This window comes from Eptatretus burgeri, chromosome 2 (genome assembly GCF_056783735.1).
Source record: "Eptatretus burgeri isolate ZD-2024b chromosome 2, Ebu_testis_v1, whole genome shotgun sequence".
Classification (NCBI taxonomy): Eukaryota; Metazoa; Chordata; class Myxini; order Myxiniformes; family Myxinidae; genus Eptatretus; species Eptatretus burgeri.
Genome location: NC_140962.1, coordinates 23,163,463 through 23,185,940, shown reverse-complemented (window position 1 = coordinate 23,185,940; position 22,478 = coordinate 23,163,463). Strand labels below are relative to the sequence as shown.

Below are 22,478 nucleotides of genomic sequence, written 5' to 3'. Positions count from 1 at the left end.
AGTAGTGCAGGGTGCCAGACTGTGTCAAAAGCACGTGATCTGTCCAGGGATACGGCTCGGATTTCCTGTCTGGCATTGAGGACCTCCATCCATTGATGGGAGAGCAGAAGCAGCATATCCAGGGTAGAGTGACCTTGTCTGAAACCAAATTGATGATTGGAAATCAATCCATTGGAGAAGAGGAAGGATTTCATGTCTGAAGCGATGATTGATTCCATAACCTTGCTGATGATTGGGAGAAGGCTGATTGGTCTGTAGTTGCAGGGATCTGTTTTTGCACCTTTTTTATGCAGGGCAGTGATGTTAGCAGATTTCTAAGCAGATGGCAGATGACCTTGGGCAAATGAGAGGGTGAATAGAACAGAGAGAGGGTGAGCAAGAGCAGAAGAGCAGGCTTTGAGGACACGTGGGCTGATGCCGTCTGGACCGGTTGCAGAATCTGACTCGAGGTTTGACAGCAAGCTCTCCACCTTGTCAGGAGAAAAGGATACAGAGTCCAGGGACAGTTGGGTGCGACTGGGTAAAGTGGGTAGAGATAGTGATGGGTTTAGGACACAAGATTTAGCTGCAAACACCGAGTTTAGACATTCAGCTTTATCACGTGTGGAATCAGCAGTGCGGCCATTTGAGGTAAGGGAGGGGATGGAGGGGGAACATACACCAGAAACAGATTTTATTAAACGCCACCAGGATTTTGAGGAGGGAGAGAGGTTTGAGAGTTCAGACTTGAGATGAGAAAGATGTTGTTTTCTGGCTCTCCTGAGGGTAGATACACACTTGTTCCGAGCTTTGTGGAAAGAACTGAGATTGCCCTCAGTTGGGCTTGCTTTCCATGAGGCAAAGGCAAGTTGTTTCAGGACAACTGCCTCGCCACAAGCTTCAGTAAACCAAGGGCGGGAGGAAGGGTAAGACAACTGAACACGAGAGGGGATAAATCTGTGCATGAGGGAGAGCAAGTTTCTTTGAAAGAATTCCCAGGATGAGTTGATGTTGGAGAAAGTAGTGATAGGAGACCAGTCTGTAAGTTTGATGGCTGCTCGGAGACCCTGCCAGTCGGCTTGCGTGAAATGCCAGACTCGACGGTGGTGAGGTGGTTCTCTGATAACAGCCAGAGAGCTGTCCACTTTAACAAGGACGTGGTCAGAAGAACCAATTGGAGCGAAGGAAGAGCAGTTGATATTGTCAGGGAAATTTGTCAAAATCAGATCCAGAAGAGATGGAGTACCATTGGTTGAGATCCGGGTCGGGAAGTTGACCGATTGAGTCAGTCCCAATGAGTCGCAGAAAGCTTTTGCTGAGGTGCCATGGCAGGTGAGAGAGGTACCCACACCTAGCCAACTGGCGTGATGACAATTGAAGTCACCACATAAGAGGAAGAGAGAGTTTGGATGAGAAGATAGAAGATGGTCCATGTTTTCGGATAGTGAGGTGTAGATGGAGTCATCACTGTTCGGTGGATGGTACAGTACACATATAAACATGAGGTGGGAGTGGAGGGGAAGCCGAAGCCAGAGGTATTCCTGGGGGTGTGGGGCAGTGAGAGCAGTGCATGGAGAGTGAGGAATAGAGTCTTTGATGAAGAGAGCAACACCTCCACCAGGACGAGGCTCAGGTCTGTCATACCGTAAGAGGGAGTAACCAGGGAGAGATACTTGGGAGTCAGACACGTCTTGGGAGAGGAAAGTTTGTTTGGCAGATAATGTCTGGTTTGTCAGTGGCAACCTGTATGGAAAGATCTGAAAGGTTTGAGCGAAGGCCCCGGATATTTGAGGTCCACACTTTTAATGAAGAGGTAGGGGAGGAGGCTTTGGGTACAGGAGGTGGAGGGGGAGGGGGAGGGTAGGACAAGGGACGAGGGGGGGAGCTAAGGAGGGTTGCTGAAAGAGTGTGGGGTATTGCAGAATAGTGAGGGGAGGGGGCCGAATGAGGAGGACAAAAGGCTCTGTGGTGCTGGGGGACAGGGGGGACAAGAGACAAGGAAGAAGGCACTTGCCTTGGCATGCGTGGCATCTTGCCACGCATGATTGGTATATTTTCTTCAATGTACTTTTTCAAACTAAAATTTGTAATTTATCCCAGTCTGTTCCTCTTCAGGGCGTTTGTGCTTGATCTGTTGGTCCATTATACCTTTTCCAGTGTGTTTGACATAATATTTCCACACAAAGTACATTAATCCCAAAGTAGTGGCTTTTCCACATCCACATAAGCATTGGATCAGCAGCTTAAACACACATTGTCCATCTAATAAGAGACGCTGGCTCTCTTCTGCTGTTTAGCTATGAAGTATTATCAGGGACTGTACCAGGTTAGTTCAAAAGGTTTAATGAATACAATACACACAACTCTTCGATCAAATACTGTAATCATACTCAACATCGTGCTCATGAAAGCTTCATGTTTCAATATATTAGTTGTTCATAAAAATGTGACCTTTTATAATAAAGTCCATCGATTCCAGGTTGGGACAATTTAAGCCTTAAAACCAGTGAGTGGACTTATCTGTTGAGATTTTGATCAGCCTTCCAATGACTGGTTTCAATACTGGTCCTTGGCTTGATTATTTGCTTTCAATCAACTTTTTCCAAGTTATCTTTTGTCAGTTAAAAGCCAGATGTTATGGTAAATTTAAATATTAGTAAATGCATACAAATGAACGATAAAATCTATGGTTACGTATTCAATGTTTTGTGTCGCACAGATCGGTAAATTGTAATATAATCTGCTTGATGCAATGAGCTAATTTTGACTCGAGATGGCGATATTGTACTGTAAACTGCCTGGTGAGATTTGTGAAGATGCTGGAAAGTTCTCAGACAAAAACTCCCGTATGGACGAGAATTGAAGTTACTGGAAGACACGCGATTGTTCTGTGATACTATATAAATCCGCGAGAGTGACGTGTAGAGACGGTGATATATGACTCGCTGTGTGTTGCCATCGTCACTGTGCACGATTTAACTCTTAGTGCACGAAGTGTTAATGTCCAGAGTGGTTGTTAACGCGTGGAGCTGATCATAATCAGGTCGATTAAAACTAATTAAGATTGTGTATAGGGAAAGAATTCCTTTGAGCTCTTTAATCATCTGGACGAGCCATCGTATGAGAGGACACGGCGACGGGAATTGACAGTCCCGAAGGACGAGGTGAAGAACACCCTTTTTATTTTTTGTGGAAGAAAAACAACTTTACTGAAAACCAAGCTGTTAACCAAATGTTTTGGAACATTTGGAAATGGAAACACCAAATGTTTTGCAGTTTATTTTTCATCAAAGCCTCATTTTAAAGTATACAAGCACATCACCCATAAGGTGATCGTGTCAACCCCCTGCAGTGACACACACACACACACACACACACACGGAAGGAAAGAAGGAAGGTAAAGATATGACGGAGGATCTTCCATGGTGATAGCCTTTCTCACCCCCACCCCTTTCCACCCCTCTCCAGTTTTGCTTAGCCCTGAACCCCCTGAGCAACCTCATTAATGAGCTACAAGTACACGGATACACCCTAACATCCAATAAGAGAATGTCTAAAGAGACAAAAAAGTGACATCCACTATGCAGGGATGATTTTAAACTTGTCGCACCAAATGACGAAAAATTGGTCGAACAACTGAAATTGGTGAAACAATACTCCGACAACAATGAAATGGAATTTGGACTCGATAAGTGTGCCAAGTGCACATTTGTACAAGGTACACCAACAAAACCAGACAACATAAAAATCTAGTTAAATAAAACAATACAACAATACTGATCCTGAAAACGTACCTCTCCCTAAGAATCAAAATCAATGCCATCAACCAACTAGCAACCCCAGTATTCCAATACAGCTGCAGAGTAATAAACTGGCCACATTCGGAAATCGATAAACCAGATATCAAAACAAGAAAACTCCTCACCATTCACAAAATATTCTACAAATATCAGAGCATCCCGGCAATGTACCTGTCAAGACGAGAAGGAGGTTGCAGCCTGATGGAGCTCAACCAAGTGCACAGAATGACAATTGTAGGATTGGCTGAGTATGTGAAAGTTCAACAGACCACCAAATCCAATTTGAATGCAAACACGAAGACAGGAAGCCAGAAAAGGTATCCGTAACCAACCTCGCAAAAAATTCCCCAAAACACGTACATGCAGAGGATGTCACACATGAAACCGAAACAGCAATGAATACAGCCCCAACGACTGCAAAAGACAAAATAAAAAATATAAAGTGAAATAGCAACAGATACACTTGACAACTGGGTGAATGACAAAAGAGCAGAGATGTACGAAAAATATTTTGACAGACTGGGCATACACAAACAAAGCTCATATTGCTTACAAGAAATCAGCTCAACTGGGACAGATAAAGAATCATGATAAATGTCCAAGACAAAAGACACTACACCAATGGCTTTAAGAAAATAGCAGGAATGAGTCAATTGGAGAAATGTAGGTTCTGCAAGGTAGAAATAGAAATCATGAGCCACTTCTTCTTGGGATGTAAAAAACTCATGTCAGAACAACTGCAAATACAAAGGCACAACAAGGTATGTCAAGTAATCCACTGGTATATCTGCAAAAACTTTGAGATCCCAGTTCCAGAAAACTCATGGAAACATGAACCAAAAGCAATCACTGAAAATCAGGAAGTAATGCTCAGGTACAACCTAATGGTCCCATCGAGGATGAACAAAGAAAACAAAGTATTGTGACCAGATATCATACTTAGGTATAAAAATGAAAAGACAGCATTTCTCACTGAGGTATCAGTACCCAACGATTTCCGATAAACAATGCAGAAATCAAGTAATTTACCAAATCCCAAGACCTCAAAAATGATGTGAAAAGATCCTGAAAGCTGAAGAACATTGAAATTGTAGCAGTGATATTTGGAGCAATGGGAATGGTAAAGAAGAACCTCACAAGGATATTTAACTGAACGAAACAGATGTATTTCCAACAGCAAATCACCTCTGAGCATGTTGTCCCTTGGATTTTGGAGGTGAGGCTCGTGTTGTGTTTCATTAGCAAGCAGCTCACATGATTCAAAGCACTCCAACAAGCAGTCAAACAGAACAGAGTGCTCAGCACCACTTAACAACATTGCAGTCTCCATGAGAACGATCTGTTCTGTTCTTGCGTATGGCGGCTTGGCTGCCAGGTAGCTATAATTTGTTACACAGGTACTCATTTCACCAACCTTGGAAGGATGACAGGTGAGTCAACCCCACCTGGTGTTAATTCACCAGCCAACAGGGCTCAAACTCAGGACCCTAAGATCCAAAGCCAGCCACCCTAACCACAATAAACAATGCTTTTGTGGGACTCGAACGCTGTCCGAGCCGTCCTTTTCAGTTTAACTTGATCCTGGTGTGACAACTCCCCCAACCAAATTTATGTGTGTTTAATCAGCGGTTACAGAGCACGAGGAAGAGGAAAATAAAGAGAAATGGGGAGTTGGAAGAGGAAACCAAGCACATATCTATGGACCTGCTGCTGTGAATTTTGTGGTGTTTGGGGGGGGGGGGAGAGGGGGAACGGGTTTGGCATGTTAGTAGATTTTAAAGAATCAGAGATGAAAAGAAAAATAGCCATCCACCAATCGTTTTGGATTCGACTGAGGCTGCCATTTTTGCTAACAAGCTGAGGTGTTCCGTTCGCAAGCAGCTCGCTTGCTCCCCTTGCTGAGTGGTTTGGCAGGCGGCTTGCAAAGCCGTTGATATGGAACTTTAACACAAGAACAGTCAGGAGAATTGCCAATAGCTGAAAGTATCTATCAAGGAGGTGAGGAAGGACTTTTACAGAAGATCCAGGTTGGAGTGGAGGAAGTGAAGGAACCGACAGGTAATCTCAGAGAAGATAATGTTCAGGGTCCACATGATATGCACCTGTGAGTATTGATGGAGGTGGCTGAGCAGATAAGCGAGATGGTAACGGATATTTTCAATAGCTCACTGGAGTCAGGATAGGTACCGGAGGATTGGAGAGTAGCAAATGTAACACCATTATTTAAGAAAGGATCCAGAGAAGAATTGAGAAACTAGAGACCCGATGGTTTTTCAGTTGTGGGGAAGGTGTTGGAGACATTAACTAAGGACCAGATGAGGAACCAGAACTAATTAGAGGTAGTCAGCATGGTTTTACCAAAGGTAGTTCCTGTTTAACATGTCTTTTAGAGTTCTATGAAGCAGTGTCTGATTGGGTAGGAGGGAAAGGAAGTGGACATAGTATATCTCGACTTTAAGAACGCATTTGATGAGGTACCACATTTGAGGTTGTTATCCAAAGTGAGGGATTGTGGAGTGGCTGGTCAGCTCGCTAATTGGATTGCAAACTGGCTTAGTGATTGGAAGCAAATAGTGGCTGTGAGTGGGAGGATGTAAGTAGCGGGGTACCTCAGGGATCAGTACTCGGACCATTACTATTCAGTATCTACATGAACAATTTGGATAGTGGGGTAAGAGTAAGCTTTCCAAACTTGCAGATGACACAAAGCTTGGAGGTGAGGTGGATAGCAGAGAGGGTGGTGATCAGATTCAGGAAAGTATTGATACTTGTATGGATTGGGCAAAAGATTGGCAGATGGAATTTAACCTGAGCAAGTGTAAGGTGTTGGGGATGGGAAACGGCAATGGAAATAGAGATTGCAGGATTCAAGGGGTAATTTTGGAGCGTGTCACACAGGAGAAGGATCTGGGAGTGGTCATAGATACGGGAGGTCAGCAGGCAACACAATGCCAGGCAGCTAGCTACAGGTAGAGCAAATAGGGTTTGAGGATGTATTCGAAGGAGGTTCAATTATAAATCAAAAGAGGTGGTGTTAATATTGCACAGGAATTTAGTTAGGGCCACATCGAGAATATTGTGTGCAGTTTTGGTCACAACAGTTCAGGAAGGACATCGATGCCAGAGAAGGTTGAGCGCAAGGCCACTCGATTGATTCCGGGCCGAGCTAGACTCAGCTACGAGGAGTGACTGAAGGAGACAGGGCTTTATACACTAGAAAGGAGACGGTTACGAGGAGATATGATGGAGATGTTGAAGATAATGAAAGGTATAGATAAAATAAGTACAGATGAATTATTCAACGAAGTAGACAGTGACAGACCCAGGGGCCAAAGCTTGAGAATAAAGAAGAGGAGAGTTAAGATGGCAGTAAGTCAGGGGACTTTCACTCAGAGAGGAGTTAATGCATGGAATGGTCTCCCTGGAAAGGTAGTGGTGGGATAAAAAGTAGATAAGTTTAAATTAGAATGAGATAGATACCTGGAAGTTATGGAGATAGAGGGGTATGGGGATGTTGATGTGACTTTTTGGTAGTTTGAGTGTTGATGAATGATTGTGTACGGAGTGCTGTTGGTGGGGGTCTTGTTAAGGGGGGTTGTGTGGTTGATGTTGTGTGTATTTTTACCAGCACAAGCCCATGCTCCCTCTCCGAGGGGAAGGAAAAAAAATACAACAGATAAAATACAAAAAAAATTTTCTTTCATTAATAAAAAAACTTTTTTTCCCCATTTTCTTTCTTGGATTATTGTGTTGGTGTGGTGTTCGTGCAGGCATGATGGGCCGAATGGCCTCCACCTGTGTTGGATTTCCTTATTGTTGTCGTACACGACGAGTACGTACTTTGTGTGTGGGTTATGGCACCTGGGGCTGGTGTAGCACAGGCATGATGGGCCGAATGGCTTTCTCGAGCGTCCAAATTCCTTGTTGTTCCTTGTAATCTCCTGCAGGTGGTGCTGGTGCTGGTGCTGGTGCTGGTGCTGGTGCTGGTGCTGGTGCTGGTGCTAGCATGTGGTTGTGGCGTGAGGCTATTTCCGTGTGCACGACGTTCCTTGACCCCGGTTATAATGAACACGTTGAAATGGACTCTGTTTTTGTTTGCTTTGCCTCATCCTTGGCTGTGGTTAATTTTGCGGTTACTCTTTACCGCTCGAGAAAATACTGCAATGATTTATAATCGTATTCATATTGTTGTACAGTATATTGTACAACAAACCTGTTTACGACTGGAGTTTTGTGCATGCGCAGTAGAGTGCCAGCGAGGTGGAGGCGGTCCTCGCACGAGGAAGGTCGACCGACACGCAGCAAGACCGACGAGGACGTTTTCCACGATCTGCGTGGGATCCCCGTGGGAATCCAGCGATGTTTAAGGTCACGTGTTTCGCCGGTCGCTCCTGTTTTCGCTCATCGCGCATCTCGAATGTTCTTCCGCAGCGCCTTGTCGGCTCGGTAAATGGTCTCCTCTGCTCCTCGCAGTCTTCATCGTGTTGTGGATGTTAATGTCCAAACTGTCTGTATATTCGCCATATTGTGCAATGTGTGAGGAATTTGGGACACTGGAGGAGGCCGTTTGGACGAGCGTTCCTGTGCTTCACCCGTACCCCCTGCAGGGTCTTAAATCCAATGGACTTGTTGTCACGAACCCAACTGATCACCAAGTTTGTTTTTTGGTTCACGAGCGCCAGCCAGTGACCACTATATTCGTTATGTTGTCGTCGATCTCGTTGAAAATTTTTTTTTTTTTTCAAAAAAAAACATTTTTTCGAAATTTGTTCTCCCCTTATTATCACTTTTTTCCGTCGATATGTCTGTCTGTCTGTCTGTCTGTCTGTTCGGTCCAGTGCTCCGTTAATACAATGGCGATTTCGATGAAACTTGGTTGGTAGGTTCATACCATGACCGAGTTGTGTGCAAATGAGAACCGTTGCTATGGACACCACCTTTACCTAGCAATGGGACTTTGAAATTTTTTAAAAAATCATAAAAAAATGTATTTTTAAGAAAATCAAAAATCGGGCCACGAGCGACTGTGTGCAGTACATTCAGCCATATTGTTAAAAATTTCCAGCCGGATCCTATGAAAACTGTCGGAGAAGATAGACTTTGAATGAACGCTGGTCGAACACAATAAAAAAAAAGTTTGTTGTATCTCAGAGACAATGAGTCAGATACACATGAAACTGGTGTGGTTGGTTCATGGTATGTCCTAGTTATGTGTGAGAAAGAACCGTTGCTATGGACCCTCCATTGCCTAGCAACGGCAGACGACCCATGTCCGCCTACCGGCTTGTCTGTGTGTTTGTCCGTCTGTCCAGAGCATAACTCAGTGGACTTTGATCCGATCTTGATGAAACTTGGTTATGTGTTCGATATCAATGTCTAGTTGTGTTTTCCTCGATGAGGGCGTGGTTACACCCACTGTGGGTGGAGCCCCGCCCCAAAAATAGCCATTTTTAGGGGGTAGTCGGATTAAAAATCTATCTTCTCCGAGGGAATTGACTGAATGGAAAGGGTTCTTCGGTACTGGAATAGCAAAATAAATTATCTAAAACTTGTCGTTGTCCGATTTTTCATTTTCGTGTCAAGGTCACAACTTCAAAAACTTAGAAAATTGCGAATTTTGACCTAAAAATCATATGACCACCCAAACTTTGAGAGATAGGATGACAATACTTTTTATGCAAAATCTTGAGGTCATTCCCCACCTAACGTCTTGAAACCATTTTGCTCTATCTCGAACACCTTGCCCGTGGCGCCCCCTTCAAGTTTTTTTTTAGGCTGATTTCATCAAAGTATGGATAATCCGAGGAGTGCTAAATGCCATATAGCCTATATGACGTCATATTGTTCCTGGAATGTTCCGGAGGAAGTTTTGCACCAAAGGTCATAATCCTTGACCTTTGACCTTTAAAGGCCACATATGTTAAACTTTCAAAGTTGTGGGAATCGAACAGGGTTTTCGACCTTCTTCGATGAACTAACTCCATTAAGCTATAGCACGTATCCTGTTTCCTTATTTTAATGTCCACAACATTGTTTTGTGACCTTTAAAGGTTATGCAAAGGTCAAATTTTGAAAGTTGTTGAACGAAACCGGGTTTTCGACATTTTGCAGCTAATAACCTGTCACTCGTACCACATCATGTTGATCATTTTTATAACTTGGTCAAAAATCATCACATTGTCTCATCCTTGACTTCTGAAACAATCTACATCGTCAAATACCGCTCGTGAACCATTGTCGTCTTCAGACTTGTTTGTTGTTGTTTTCATAGTTGATGCTTGTGGAAGAGATTATGAACGGATCAGGACATAACGGGGTGCAAAATGATCAGTGGAGAGAGGGGGAAACACGAACAGCAGAGTTGAAAACCTTGAGGGAGACTTGGACAAACAATGGATGTTGGGAAGAATTTTGTGGGCTGGAGAGGATGCATAGAGTGGACAATATATGGATACTGAAGGAAACTCCAAGGAGGATAAACTGGAAATTTGGAGGGAGAATGGATTGGGTGTGTGGGGGTGGGGGAGGGAGGGATCATCATCATCATCATCGTTGATTATGCCTAAGCAGTTACTCGGCTGCAGTCATGGTCGGGTCCCCACTCCGACTGAGGAAGTCAGGGCAGGTATTTGGAATTTGGCCAGGATGCCTGCAATAGGTCGCTTACTCTTGACGAAGGACACCATGAGACCTTTAACGTCCATCAACTAATGCTGGCAGATGGGACGCCCAGTTTAACGTCCATCCGAGGGACAGCACACACATTGATAAATCAGCCTGCCTGTGAAACACCGGGATGACAGTTTATATCTGACTGGGGCAAGATTCAAACCCAGGATAAACGGCTTAGAAGTGAGTGTGCCAACCTCTACACCATCATGGCTGAGGTTTGTCTCCTATTAATAATACACCGGCATACACAGTAGGTAAACCTTCATTATTGTCATCAATACGAATTAAAATTAGTCTCGTTTCTCGTGGTATTGCATGTTTTTTTTCCCCCCTCCCCTCCCCCCTTGTATTGGCATCTGTGTTCAATCTTTAAATTTCTCCTCACTCCCTCCTCCAAAAGCAAAACATTTGTTCTGTTTTGTGTTCGTGTTAGATTGTTCGCATGTACTAAAGTATTATGTCAGAAAAATAAATTACTTACTATTGCTTAAGTTTTTTTTTGTCTTGAATGTGATGCTGACATTTTACTTGTTTGAAGTTTAAAAAAAGAAAAAAAATTAAATTAGACATGACGTCCATATTCTTTTTCAGATATCTGATACGGAGGTGGATTTTAAGGATTATGGGACACCAAACTCAAGCTGGACTTTAGAGACATTGAGGTTGTACAACAAGTTTTTGACTGACTCATGGATGAAGATTCCAAGCACAAGAAGACTTCCATTGATGACGGGAAGATTTGAGGGTGAGTATAAGATGTGTACAAATATACAATAAACTGTGAAATATCATGGGTTTCGACCAATCGTAAGCAACCTATTGTGTTCCGATTTTGTTATCACGTGATTCAATTTCGACCAATCATGGTTTTTGAGCTGAGATGAGTCATCGTCTGCGTCCATCCCATGCATGTCCGATTATCGCCTGTTGCGAGCCTTGTCGTGTTTCTCGCACACCATTTTTATGGCCCCCAAACGTAAAACGAAGGGCAAAGTTAGTTGTGCCAAAAGGCAGAGAAAGGTCATGACGTTGGACAAAAAGATCGAGTCGTTTGGCTCGAGGTGAAAATGCGGCATCTGTGGGCCACCATTATGGGGTCAATGATTGTCGGGAGAATTCCTCATTCCTAAATCAAATCTCATTCCCAAACCTTCGTTTTCCAAATCCGTATTCAAACCTTATTCATAAACCCTTATTTTCCGACACTCGCACTCGAACCCCCGTTCTCATGCTTCTTTCTCAAACACACATTCTCAACCGCAGCTCATGAAACTAATCAAGGCGAAGGGATTTATGCCGGAGCAGGTTTTTAACACCGACAAGAAGGGAAGAGGATGCCATCTCGTACCTTACTCTCCAAGGAGAGAAGATCTGGGTCAAGGAAGGATGGTTAAGGATCGTCTTACCTTTCTCTTATGTAGCAATGCTGCAGGCGACTTCGTCATAAAGCGAATGCTACTCTTCCAATTGCTGAATCACCTTCCCCTGCTCCCTGCAAATTGATTCGATTTTGGTGAAAATACAGATCGGGATACAAGAATTTTATTACATGATTCTTCACCATTGAGATGGTGTCAAAAACCATATGTAGGACGATATCTCAAAACGTTGTGGACAGATTATAACAAAACTTGTTGGATGAGTTGGGTTGGTGACGAGAACAAGCTGATTAGATTTTGGTTTAAGATCAGTTGACGGGTCAATATACAACCAGAACAGCCGTACCCCAAAAAAATGCAAATTTTTGTTTTATCGCATTTCCTTATATTTTAAGACTTACTTAGGAACATATCAAAAGTTGGACAGAAATGGACCATGGGAAAGTAAAAATTTTTGACATGATAAAAATGTCACAAAACCATGCACGATTCACTACGTCGAAAACGAACCACTATGCAGATTATTCCATAGTATGTTTCCTCCTAATATATATCTTACATAAATATCTTGGTTTCAGGAGCGGAGAATGCTCTGATGGCATTCAATGTATATGGCCAATGTAAATTGACTGCATGCTTCTAAAATATCTCATTTTTGTATTTTCAGAGATAGAAAATGAACTCTTTATATGGTAAAGAGACCTGGCCTTTATGCCAAAGGGGATTGGACTGTGAGGAAACAGTATTAGTTCGTGAGAAAGGAGCAGAAGGCATCAACCGTGCAAGTGCCGAAAGGGGTGTTGACATCAGAATTCTAGCTGGTACCAGTGTTCACAAATCATGCCGAGTGAATCACATAAACAAAAAGGACATTGCTTTAACCAAGAAGGATCATGCGGAATCAGGTCCATCAGTCAAGAGGAGTGCTCGCATTTCCCTGGGACCATATGACAGTAAAACACTTTGCCTTTTCTGCGGCACTGAAGTTAAGGAAGAGGACCCAAAGCGAGGCCATGCAGAAACAGCCAGTTTTGGCTACGTGAAGACTGACGCATTTGTTAAAACTATATCAGTTCATTGCAAAACAAGGAGCGATGAATGGGCCATTGCTGTTCAAGGCCGCATTGAATATTTTGAGGGTGATCTCCATGCAGCTGACTGTGTGTACCACAAGTCCTGCAACATTAATTTTCGCACAATGCGAGACGTTCCACAACGGTTCAAGCCGACTGAGTCAAACAAGAGACGAAAAATGGGAAGGCCTAAGGACAGTGACCAGAATGAGGCTTTCGATAAGGTGTGCTCTTTTCTTGAAGACAATGATGAGGATCAGTTAACAATGACAGACCTCGTGGCTAGAGTGGAACAATACCTGGGCTATAGTGAATCCAATGCATATGGGAACCAATACATGAAGGAACAGCTTAAAAAACGATATGGTGAATCTATATTCATGGCAGAGGGTAGAGGCTTAAAAGACATTGTGACATTCAGAGAAAAAACGTCCCAGATCCTCCGTGACCACTACAATGCACCACGAGAAGATGATGAAGAAGCACAAAAACGTGCAATTCTTCAGACTGCTGCAAAACTAATAAAAAGTGACATAAAAACAACAGTTGCACCACATGGGGATACATACCCAACTAATGCAGACCTAAGCCTTACTGCTGCATTGGGGTATGTCCCAGCTAGCCTGCGATTCTTGCTGCAGCATCTTTTGGTCGGGAAAGATACATCGAGGGAGTTTGCTGGTATTGGACAAGCAGTCATCCAAGCAGTGCGTCCAAGGGCTGTAATTGCATCATTGCAGCTTGGTCTTGCAGTGCAAATGCATCACTTGTATAGGTCTCGTTTCTTGATAGATAGTCTATCAACCTTTGGCTTTTCCTCATCTTACTCCGAAGTGCAACGGTTTGAAGTAAATGCAGCCTCTTCTCTTGCTCCGGATGTGTTTGGAGGTGACACCGACATTCTTGATACATCCTTGTTATTTGCTGGAGACAATGTGGACCACAAGATCATAACGTTGGATGGAAACGGTACCTTTCATGGGATGGGCATGATAGCAGCTATTACACCAGGGCGGCAATCTAGCCACATCATATCTAGAAAGAAAATGTCTGACAGGAAGCTCGTCGAACTGACGAAGATCAATATAATAGATTACCGCTATGCAGAGCACATCAACCGCAACCTCAAATTTCAGCCCCTCCCTTTGTTATCAATTTGTGATTGCACAATTGACATATTATGGGAGATGTCATTTTGCTTCGAAAAGAGTGCACCAAATTGGCAAGGCATGATGCACTTTCTGCATGAGGAGTGTGATCACCCAGGGAAAGCCTCAATACAGTTTCTCCCAATGATTGATATGAACCCAGGTGACAAAACCTGCATCTTGTCAACTCTTGATTACCTGAGCAAACTTGCATCAAAACACAACATGCCAGCAATCATCACATTTGACCAACCGCTGTTTTGGAAGGCCTCTGAGATAGTGAATGCTCTTCCTGCTGATAACCCAATCCATAATGCAGTGCTACTGCTTGGGAGCTTCCACACATTAATGAATTTGTTGGGTGCCATTGGAAGTTTGATGGATGAAAGTGGACTGAAAGAGATCCTGGAAACAGTGTATGGTCAAAATGCTGTTGTGCACATGCTGAGTGGGAAGGCGGTGCAACGTGCTTTTCGTGGCCATTTGCTTGTGGATCAGTGTCTTACACGTCAGGTTGTTGGCAAGATTGTGGAAGTTGACCCTGGGTTTCAAGAACAAGTGGCAGAACTGGAGCGACTGTACATTTCCCTGGAGACTGTCGAAAGTGACACTATAGAGTCTGTGTTGCAATCAGAGTGCATTCATTTCATTGACAATAGATTGAATCAGGAAAGGAATAAACTTGCAAAGGACTCGAAAACCAGTGCACTTTGGATCAACTACCAGCGTATGTTGGGAATTGCAAGGGCACTTGTGGCAGCTGATCGGACGGGGTCCTGGGAGATGCATCTCCAAGCCATATCAGCTTGCTTGCCGATATTTGCAGCTGCTGGCCATCCCAATTACCTGAAGTCAGCTCGACTCTATCTCGAGAAGATGCTTGCGTTAGAGGATGACAACCCTGAGGTTCATCAGAAGTTCCAATCTGGTTATCATGTAATCCGGCGCAGTGACCAATACTGGGCTGGCCTAGGCTCTGATCTTGTGATAGAACAGACATGAATGCGCTCGCTGAAAAGCCAAGGGGGGCTGACTCGAGGAAGTGGGATGTCAGAGCACCAGAGAGCAGTTTGGACTCTGTCTTCAACCATATCGTCCTCCTACAACCTTGCTATGCAAGAACTGACCTCGAGTAGCTACTCAACAAGTGAACAACATCAGGAGTTGACAACATCCAGGGTGAGTCGAGATGAAGCTGATCGTGGCAAAGTTGCCGAAAAACTGGACAGCTTCACACCATTTTCTGATGACAAGTCATTGTGCAATATCATCACAGGGGTTACTGCAAATGAGGATGTGAATGTTCATGACCTATTCAAAGTAGGTAGTGACATTGTCAAGAAGATGGATGATCACCCAGCTTACTCCTATTCACACAAAAGGAGTCCTAAAGTCAAGACACTTGTATCCAGCAGGGCAGTCAAAGTTGCTGAGGACCGCACAATAGATCCAGCATTACTATTCCAGAGGTTCTTAGTCGTGTCACAGACGGGAGATCTCCAGATAGGTGAAGTGATGAAATATGAACTCTGCCCATACCCAATGTCTCTTTTTGAGGCAAAAAACATCCTGCGCCAGCCAGATAAACCACAGTTGGCGGAGGCAAAAAGGAATTCTGCTACAACCAAATCTGACAATGCTGTCAACCAGACAGCTCCAGGAACAGATCACTATGTTCTTGACGGGGGATCACTTATTCACCGCTTAAAGTGGACAGAGGGATTCACCTACAGTTCCATTGCAGATGAATATGCCTCATTTACAGTCAGACACTATGGCAAAGCTACTGTTGTGTTTGATGGTTATGAGGCTGGTCCAAGCAAAAAGGACTGTTCTCATCAACGTCGGAATAAAAACAAGAATGCCACCAAGGTTAACATTACGGAGTCAACAAAATTTGTTGGGGAAAAAAGGAGGACTTTCTGTCGAATGAGTCAAACAAGCAGGCAATGGTACTGTTGATTATAGAGGTGTTGCGCAAGGAAGGCTTGAGGTGATCCAAGCAGAGGGAGATGCTGATATTGAGATTGCAAAAGCGGCTTCCAGATCTACAACCCTCATTGGAGAAGATACAGATCTCCTTCTCCTCCTGCTCTTCTATATGGTGGAGACAAACTGCATTGAACTCCATTTCCGTTCTGACAAGGCAAAAATCAAATGTCTACAATATCAAAGTCCTTCAGCAGATACTTGGAAATGCAGCCTACAGAGATATATTGTTCCTTCATGTATTAACTGGCTGTGACGCAACGTCTCGTGTCTTTGGGATTGGAAAGAAGTCAGGGTTTTAAAGAATCTTCAAGAAAGAAAAGGAACTGATAGACAGCTCAAAGGTGTTCTGTAAACCACAGCAGAGTCAGGATGTTATTGAAACTGCAGGCTGCAGAGCAATGGTGGCATTGTTTAAAGCAAATCAGAACGACTCATTGGCATCGATCAGATACAACATTCTCTGCCAAAAGGTTGCAAGGGCTAAGGCATTTGTCACTCCTGAAAGACTGCCCCCGACATCCGCTGCCTGCAAGTTTCATTCTCTGCGGACCTATTACCAGGTAATGGAATGGATGGGCCTTTGTTGTGGAATGGAGCCAACGGAGTGGGGATGGAAGGTAGAAGGAGGAAAACTTGTTCCAGTGATGACAGACAAAAGCCCTGCTCCAGACATACTACTTCAGATGATTCACTGCAAATGTTCAGGGGGGTGCAAAACACTAATGTGTTCATGTAGGAAGCATGGATTAGAATGCATCAGTGCATGTGGACATTGCCAGGGCAGCAACTGTGACAATATGAGTGTTGAACCAGAGATAGAGGAGGAGGAGGAGGAGGAGGATGAAACTGGAATCTAAGACTAGAAGGCATATGGTACTTCCCCATGTGTCAAAATTGTCCAATTTTTTATATGTTGCTTTCCATGTCATAGACTGGCAGAAACAATCAAAGAACATATATTTGTGCAAATATTTACGTTAAATTGTGAATGGTCTCAGGATTAGCACTGCATAAACTACCAGCAACGATCATAATACAAATATTGGTGCAAAATTAACTTTAAATTGTTAGTGGTCTGATGATTAATTATCAGTCAATTTTTTGACTTTTTATCTGCCGGCAGCCATCTTGTTTTCTGACGTCACTGAGGGACTTTCCCAAACGTCAAAATTGTCCAACTTTTAATATGTTGTATTCCACATCATAAACTACTAGAAATAAGCATAAAACAAAAATTTGCAATTTTTTGGGGGTCAGGCAGTATATTGACCCGTCTACAGGATACAGATCCGACCTATCAGTGCAATACAAAACCTGAACTGTTCAGTCAAGCGGAGGTATGCGCTCTCCCGAGTGCTGTTGTAGTTTTTTATTGTTTTAGACATTTTTGAGACTGTTACTCATGTTGATTGAAAAAAATCAACAAAACTAAGCATTTCCTCTTTCACTCAGATCTGAAAACATTTCCAAAGGGAAGGATACTCACACGATGTACGGATGAAGAGGGCTCCATGTTTGAATTTGCAATGTTCTACAGTTTGGACAACGCACGAATGGCATGTGTCGCTCAATTTGGGCCTTATTTGGAGGGTGTGCCTGGGTAAAGTGTCCCATTAATTTGCATTTATTGACTCTGCAGTAATACGATATGCCAGCATATGTTGCTCCTCTCGCAATTAATATTATTTCAATGATTGCATTGACATTACACTCAGTATTGCACACGGTGGTGCCACGGCTGCACTTATGGACCAAGTTTTGGGTACGCTTGCCTTCCTTTCATTGGGCCGAATCGTGACTGCTAACTTGAACATAAACTACAACAGGTGAGCAGCTGGTTTTTATGATTTTTGTTATTTTGATGCCTCTGCTAATGAATTCACTGGAGGCATGTTTTCAGTTTGTACGTCTGTCTGTGCTAATTTTTCCCCGTTTTCTTTGCAACCGCTTGTCGGATTGACACAATTTTCACCGTAGGTGCAACTCCTCATGTAGAATGTTATAATGATAATCATGATGCCATTGGGCACGTGGTGTGGCAGCCATGTTGGAAAAAAGGAAAAAAATAGGACCTCTGTATTTCTGAAACCGCTGTGTGGAAACAATTGAAACTTGGCACATGTGGAAGTACTCCCCATGGGAAACAAGTTTGATTTTTGATGATGTTATCGTTGACTTGGTTATGACGTCATAATTGCTTACGTCGAACGCTTTATCCGATCAGTATGAAAATTTTTGAGGGTCATCTTTGGATAAATTTTATGGAGGAGGGGGGGAGGGGGGAGGGAATTGGTCATGTGGTTTGGCAACCAGTGTTTTTAACACAAAAATCTTCTTCGCTGAAACGGCCAAACAGATCGAAGAAAAAGTTTACTGGTATGGTTGCCAATCCATGAGGAGCAAAAAGTTGCACAACTATGACATCATAGGTTACATGGTTTGATAGCTATGATTTTTGAAGAATAAACCTTTAAAATAGATTCTTTTCCAGAACGGCTTGACAGATCGAGGGGAAACTTTATTCACATGTTCCCCAATCCTTGGGGATACCCAGGGTGTTCATGAATAATTAATAGGTGACATGGCCTCACACCTATATTGGATTGAACAAAAATCTTTTTAAAAAAATTCTCTTGAACTGCTTCATCAATCGAACATTTCTTCACAAAAGCAGGGGATAGCAAGGAATTTGTGGGGAGGATGGACCTCATGGTAACTGCTTCATCATTATCGTTTCCACCCTGCATGGCCCTTTCTGCGGTAAAAGACAAGCAATCTTACAAAAGCAGACACAGAGCAGAGTTGTCCCGTTATATCTTCTACAATCTTAATTTATGCTTGGACAGGCACCATCACTCACACACACACACACACACACACACACACACACACACACACACACACACACACACACACACACACACACACACACACACACGGAAGATTATATAGCCAAGAGAGAAAGAAAGCAGGTGAGGATAAACAACCTCTCAACACTTGGCATGGTCAACAGACCAATGCAACCCAGAACGTTTAGGGAGAGGTAGGTGGGAGGAATACAGGTTGTGTCTCAGGTGTGGGAGTGTGAGGTGTGGTGGAATGCAATGTGGGGGGGGGGTCGTGTCGTGCCAGAGGAAAATGGGATTGCGAGTCAGTAACGACATTTTTCGTGTGTCCAAAGAAGACAGGATAGACGGGTGGATAGACAGAGAGAATCGATGCGAAAGGAGAAAGATCCCCAACCTAGCTGTGTAAAGGTCTGTATGTGTGGTGTGTACCTCCATGGGATTCTCCACCTGAGCATTCCCACTTCGTGATATGGTGCATTATCTCCGGATTAATTACTTTGCCGGGACTCGTGGCGACGTGCACTCCACACTGGTCCGTCTGGCTGCACGGGGGTGGCGGAATGTGGACAGCACTGCAGGGAGTTTCGGCAGTCACCCCAGATCAGGCTATCAAAGAAGAAGCATGTCCTGGCAATCACACACCAATTGAAGAGGCTGCGAAGAGAGAGCTAAGGGCTCCACACGCCCCCTTTTATAAGCCCTGGGCGAAGGGTGGAGTAATGACCGGAAAGCGACGTGCTATGACCCGAATCCTGCTCCTCTATTGGGCCACAGCGGCCCTAGCCATGCCTGCCAGGCTCTGGGACCGGAAACCATGTCAGTTGCCTATCCGCTTCGGCACGGGTCGGAGCTCCTGACTCAACATAGGGTATGCTCCCTGAGCCGGCACCCCGGCCCTGAACATGCTCCGAGTGCAGTCTGAATGTCGAATAGCAACGGACTTTCCCTGCCACCCTCATGAGCTAAAATGCACACCCGGGCCCTGAACCAAACTGCCGGATTACCCTTCTCGTGACCCCTGCTCGTTTCCCCTGGACTTGCCGTGGTCTGGCGACTGGATGAGGTTGCATCATTTCCGGATGCTCACCCAGGACGCCCCCGGTGAGATGCGGTCAAGCTATTAATGTCTGTTGTGTGGTCGTGCGGTACCGAGGACAATCCGAATCGTGCGGTGTTCCAAAAAATATAGGGTGGCGAATTGTAGCGATGCAGTGGTCCGCGGGGGTGTCGGAATATGTTTCCCGTGTGCAGGAGACGTTTGTGGTCATAGTTGAAATGTTTGGTGTGCGAAGTAAAGTGAGGTGCCGGTTGGGAATTGGCAGGCAGATTTGAACGAAATAATTGCGCGTGATGTCCGTGTGCAGGTTGTGTTGTGCTTCGTGGGAGGGAGTGTGGTGGATCCAAGGCACGGGAGGCATCGTGTTTTGCTTATTGAATCGTGTGTGTGCTTGCTTGCGAGTTTTGTACCATGGCTAAAAGGACAGGGTTAGGGAAGGAATCAAAATATGAATTTCAGATCGTAACTGGACTGAGCTACAACACCCATGCAACACAGTTCATCCCGTTAACCCACGAGACATGAGGGGAGGACTAACTTCACGAAGACGAATGAAATATCTGCCTGGGGATCACTGGATGTTGGGTGCCATTGCCTTAGAGGCATGCGGTTTTGTAGAACCGCATCACTATGTTTTAAATTTCAACCTGATCGGTTGTATGGTTTTGCAGCCAGAATTATTTAATATTTTGAATCTGGGTTCAGGGATTTAAATCAAACTTGGTGCGAGTATGTATAATGATGTAATCATGTGGGCGGAGGGATATCTGGGGACATCGTGACGTTGAAGAGTGCCCTTCTAGTTTCCTCTGATTTTAAAATAGGAAAAAGTAAAATATTTATGTTGCTTCCTGCAATTGTCTTTATTCAGGGCCATTCCCCTTCTCAGCACAATTCTGTTTGACGCCGAGTTACAATCCAAAGAAGACAGAAAAGCGACAATTATCTGCAAGGTTACAAGTTCTGATGGATCAGTATTACATGCGGAAGGAAAAGGTTTATATTGCTCCCTATCAACATGCCTACATTTCTGCTTTTCAAACAGAACCACAAGACATATTTCACACTTGCTCCAATGTAGAATTTGTCATGTTTGAATATTAATTTTAATCTTTTCAATGCATTTGTTTACAGGGTTATTTGTCTCACAGCAAGAGACCAATTGAAAAGAAACTTCAGTACAGCTGTTACTGTCAATAAACATTGATCCCTCAAAGTGGCAGCTCACTACTTTCTCATGTCTAACATTGTTTCGATCTCCTATTTTATTTTTCTGCTTTGTTTAACCTCCTTTCTATGCATATTTCCCTTATATATGTTGCCCACCTCCCCATAGGCCAATGAAAACTTTCGACTCCTTTGATGTTTCCCTTTAACATGAGGCTTACATACCTGAAAGAAACAAAAGATGTATGTTTGCAGGCATTTAAAGCTTTATGCCCGAGTTCACTCGATCAGATGATGAACGCTTTTTGCATGGCCCACGGTACTTATTAAGCAAAAACTAATTTAAAGTGAAGACATAACTTGACGTTATTGGTCTTCTGATTTTCAGAATGGTTAAATATATATATATATATATATATATATATATATATATATATATATATATATATATATATATATATATATATATATATATATATATATATATTGAGAGATTAAATGCTTCAAATAGCAGGATAAATGGTGTTATTGGGAAAGATTTACATTTTGTAAAAGTGGAGGGCATTAGCTTTGGTATCATATTTGAGAAGTGCATGGGTGTTTACTTGACTTGTATGTTCTCCTGAACCACTTCATGGAATCAATTAAAAACTGGTGATTATACTCAGGGTGTGCAAGGGAAGGTTTTGTGCTTTAAAAAAATTCATAGTCCTGAGGGTTCAATGCAGGGGGTGGTGGGGGAGGGGAAGCGCTCCAATTCTCTCTGTGTGAATGTATGGCATAGCGCGGTCTCTGGTGGAAGAGGGGTATTACAAGTCATTCTAAAATACCCCAATGATCGGAACATGATCCCATCCGTAAGGTCAGGATCTTCACTGGTGTTCAATAATTTTACCTGTCTGTCCCATCCAGTGTTATAAGTGTATTGGCTTATAATCAGCAGTTTCGGCATGAATTTGGAAGATAAATGCACTTCATCCCCAACAACGATGCTGTTCAATAATTATGTCTTCAAAGTGTGGAATTACAATACAGTATTATATATTTTCAAGGTGTTTGATATTCTGTATTTACAGATGGTGATACGTATCCCAATGTTTAGTTTTAAGAAACCAATTTCAAAGTTGACATCCAGTTATATTTTAACCCATTGAAAACCTGAACACCTTGAACCAAACTGCATTTTTTGTGTGTAAAACTTTGCTCTTTAACAATCATGTCATCCTTGAAGAAGGTATGCAACGACATAATTCGGCCAAGGCAAAGCAAAGCAAGGTTGATGTCATTTATTCCCGATACATAAAACACCCTGCAACAAAGAAAACAGACTGGAATTCCGGCTGCACTTTCCATTCAATCATC

General features: G+C 43.4%; 3 protein-coding genes across 5 annotated transcripts in view; 2 read left to right on the top strand and 1 right to left on the bottom strand.

Moving 5' to 3' along the window:
* The first annotated feature begins 7,754 nt into the window (after positions 1-7,754).
* LOC147031596 (acyl-coenzyme A thioesterase THEM4-like) lies at positions 7,755-21,176 on the top strand. Of its 3 annotated transcripts, none has more exons than XM_085865811.1 (7): positions 7,755-7,837; positions 8,025-8,147; positions 11,043-11,196; positions 17,496-17,643; positions 17,759-17,869; positions 20,821-20,945; positions 21,084-21,176. In XM_085865811.1, exons 2-7 carry the CDS (start codon positions 8,139-8,141, stop codon positions 21,113-21,115), a joined length of 579 nt encoding a protein of 192 aa, XP_085721937.1. In that variant the 5' UTR covers positions 7,755-7,837; positions 8,025-8,138; the 3' UTR covers positions 21,116-21,176. The 3 variants fall into 3 exon arrangements, with proteins under 3 accessions (XP_085721937.1, XP_085721918.1, XP_085721928.1); XM_085865792.1 differs by having other exon boundaries at positions 8,025-8,225; XM_085865802.1 differs by lacking the exon at positions 7,755-7,837 and having other exon boundaries at positions 7,929-8,225.
* On the top strand, positions 12,112-17,487 carry LOC147031597 (uncharacterized). The gene is made up of 3 exons (XM_085859606.1): positions 12,112-15,052; positions 15,188-15,923; positions 16,355-17,487. Exons 1-3 carry the CDS (start codon positions 12,507-12,509, stop codon positions 16,898-16,900), a joined length of 3,828 nt encoding a protein of 1,275 aa, XP_085715732.1. The 5' UTR covers positions 12,112-12,506; the 3' UTR covers positions 16,901-17,487.
* Positions 21,177-21,512: 336 nt separating the features above from the next.
* LOC147031594 (beta-1,3-galactosyltransferase 1-like) overlaps positions 21,513-22,478 on the bottom strand; it is a 142,311-nt gene continuing 141,345 nt past the window's right edge. The window contains exon 4 of the mRNA XM_085865726.1: positions 21,513-22,478. This exon is cut by the window's right edge and continues 639 nt beyond it. The gene's annotated coding sequence lies outside the window, so the exon portion shown is untranslated.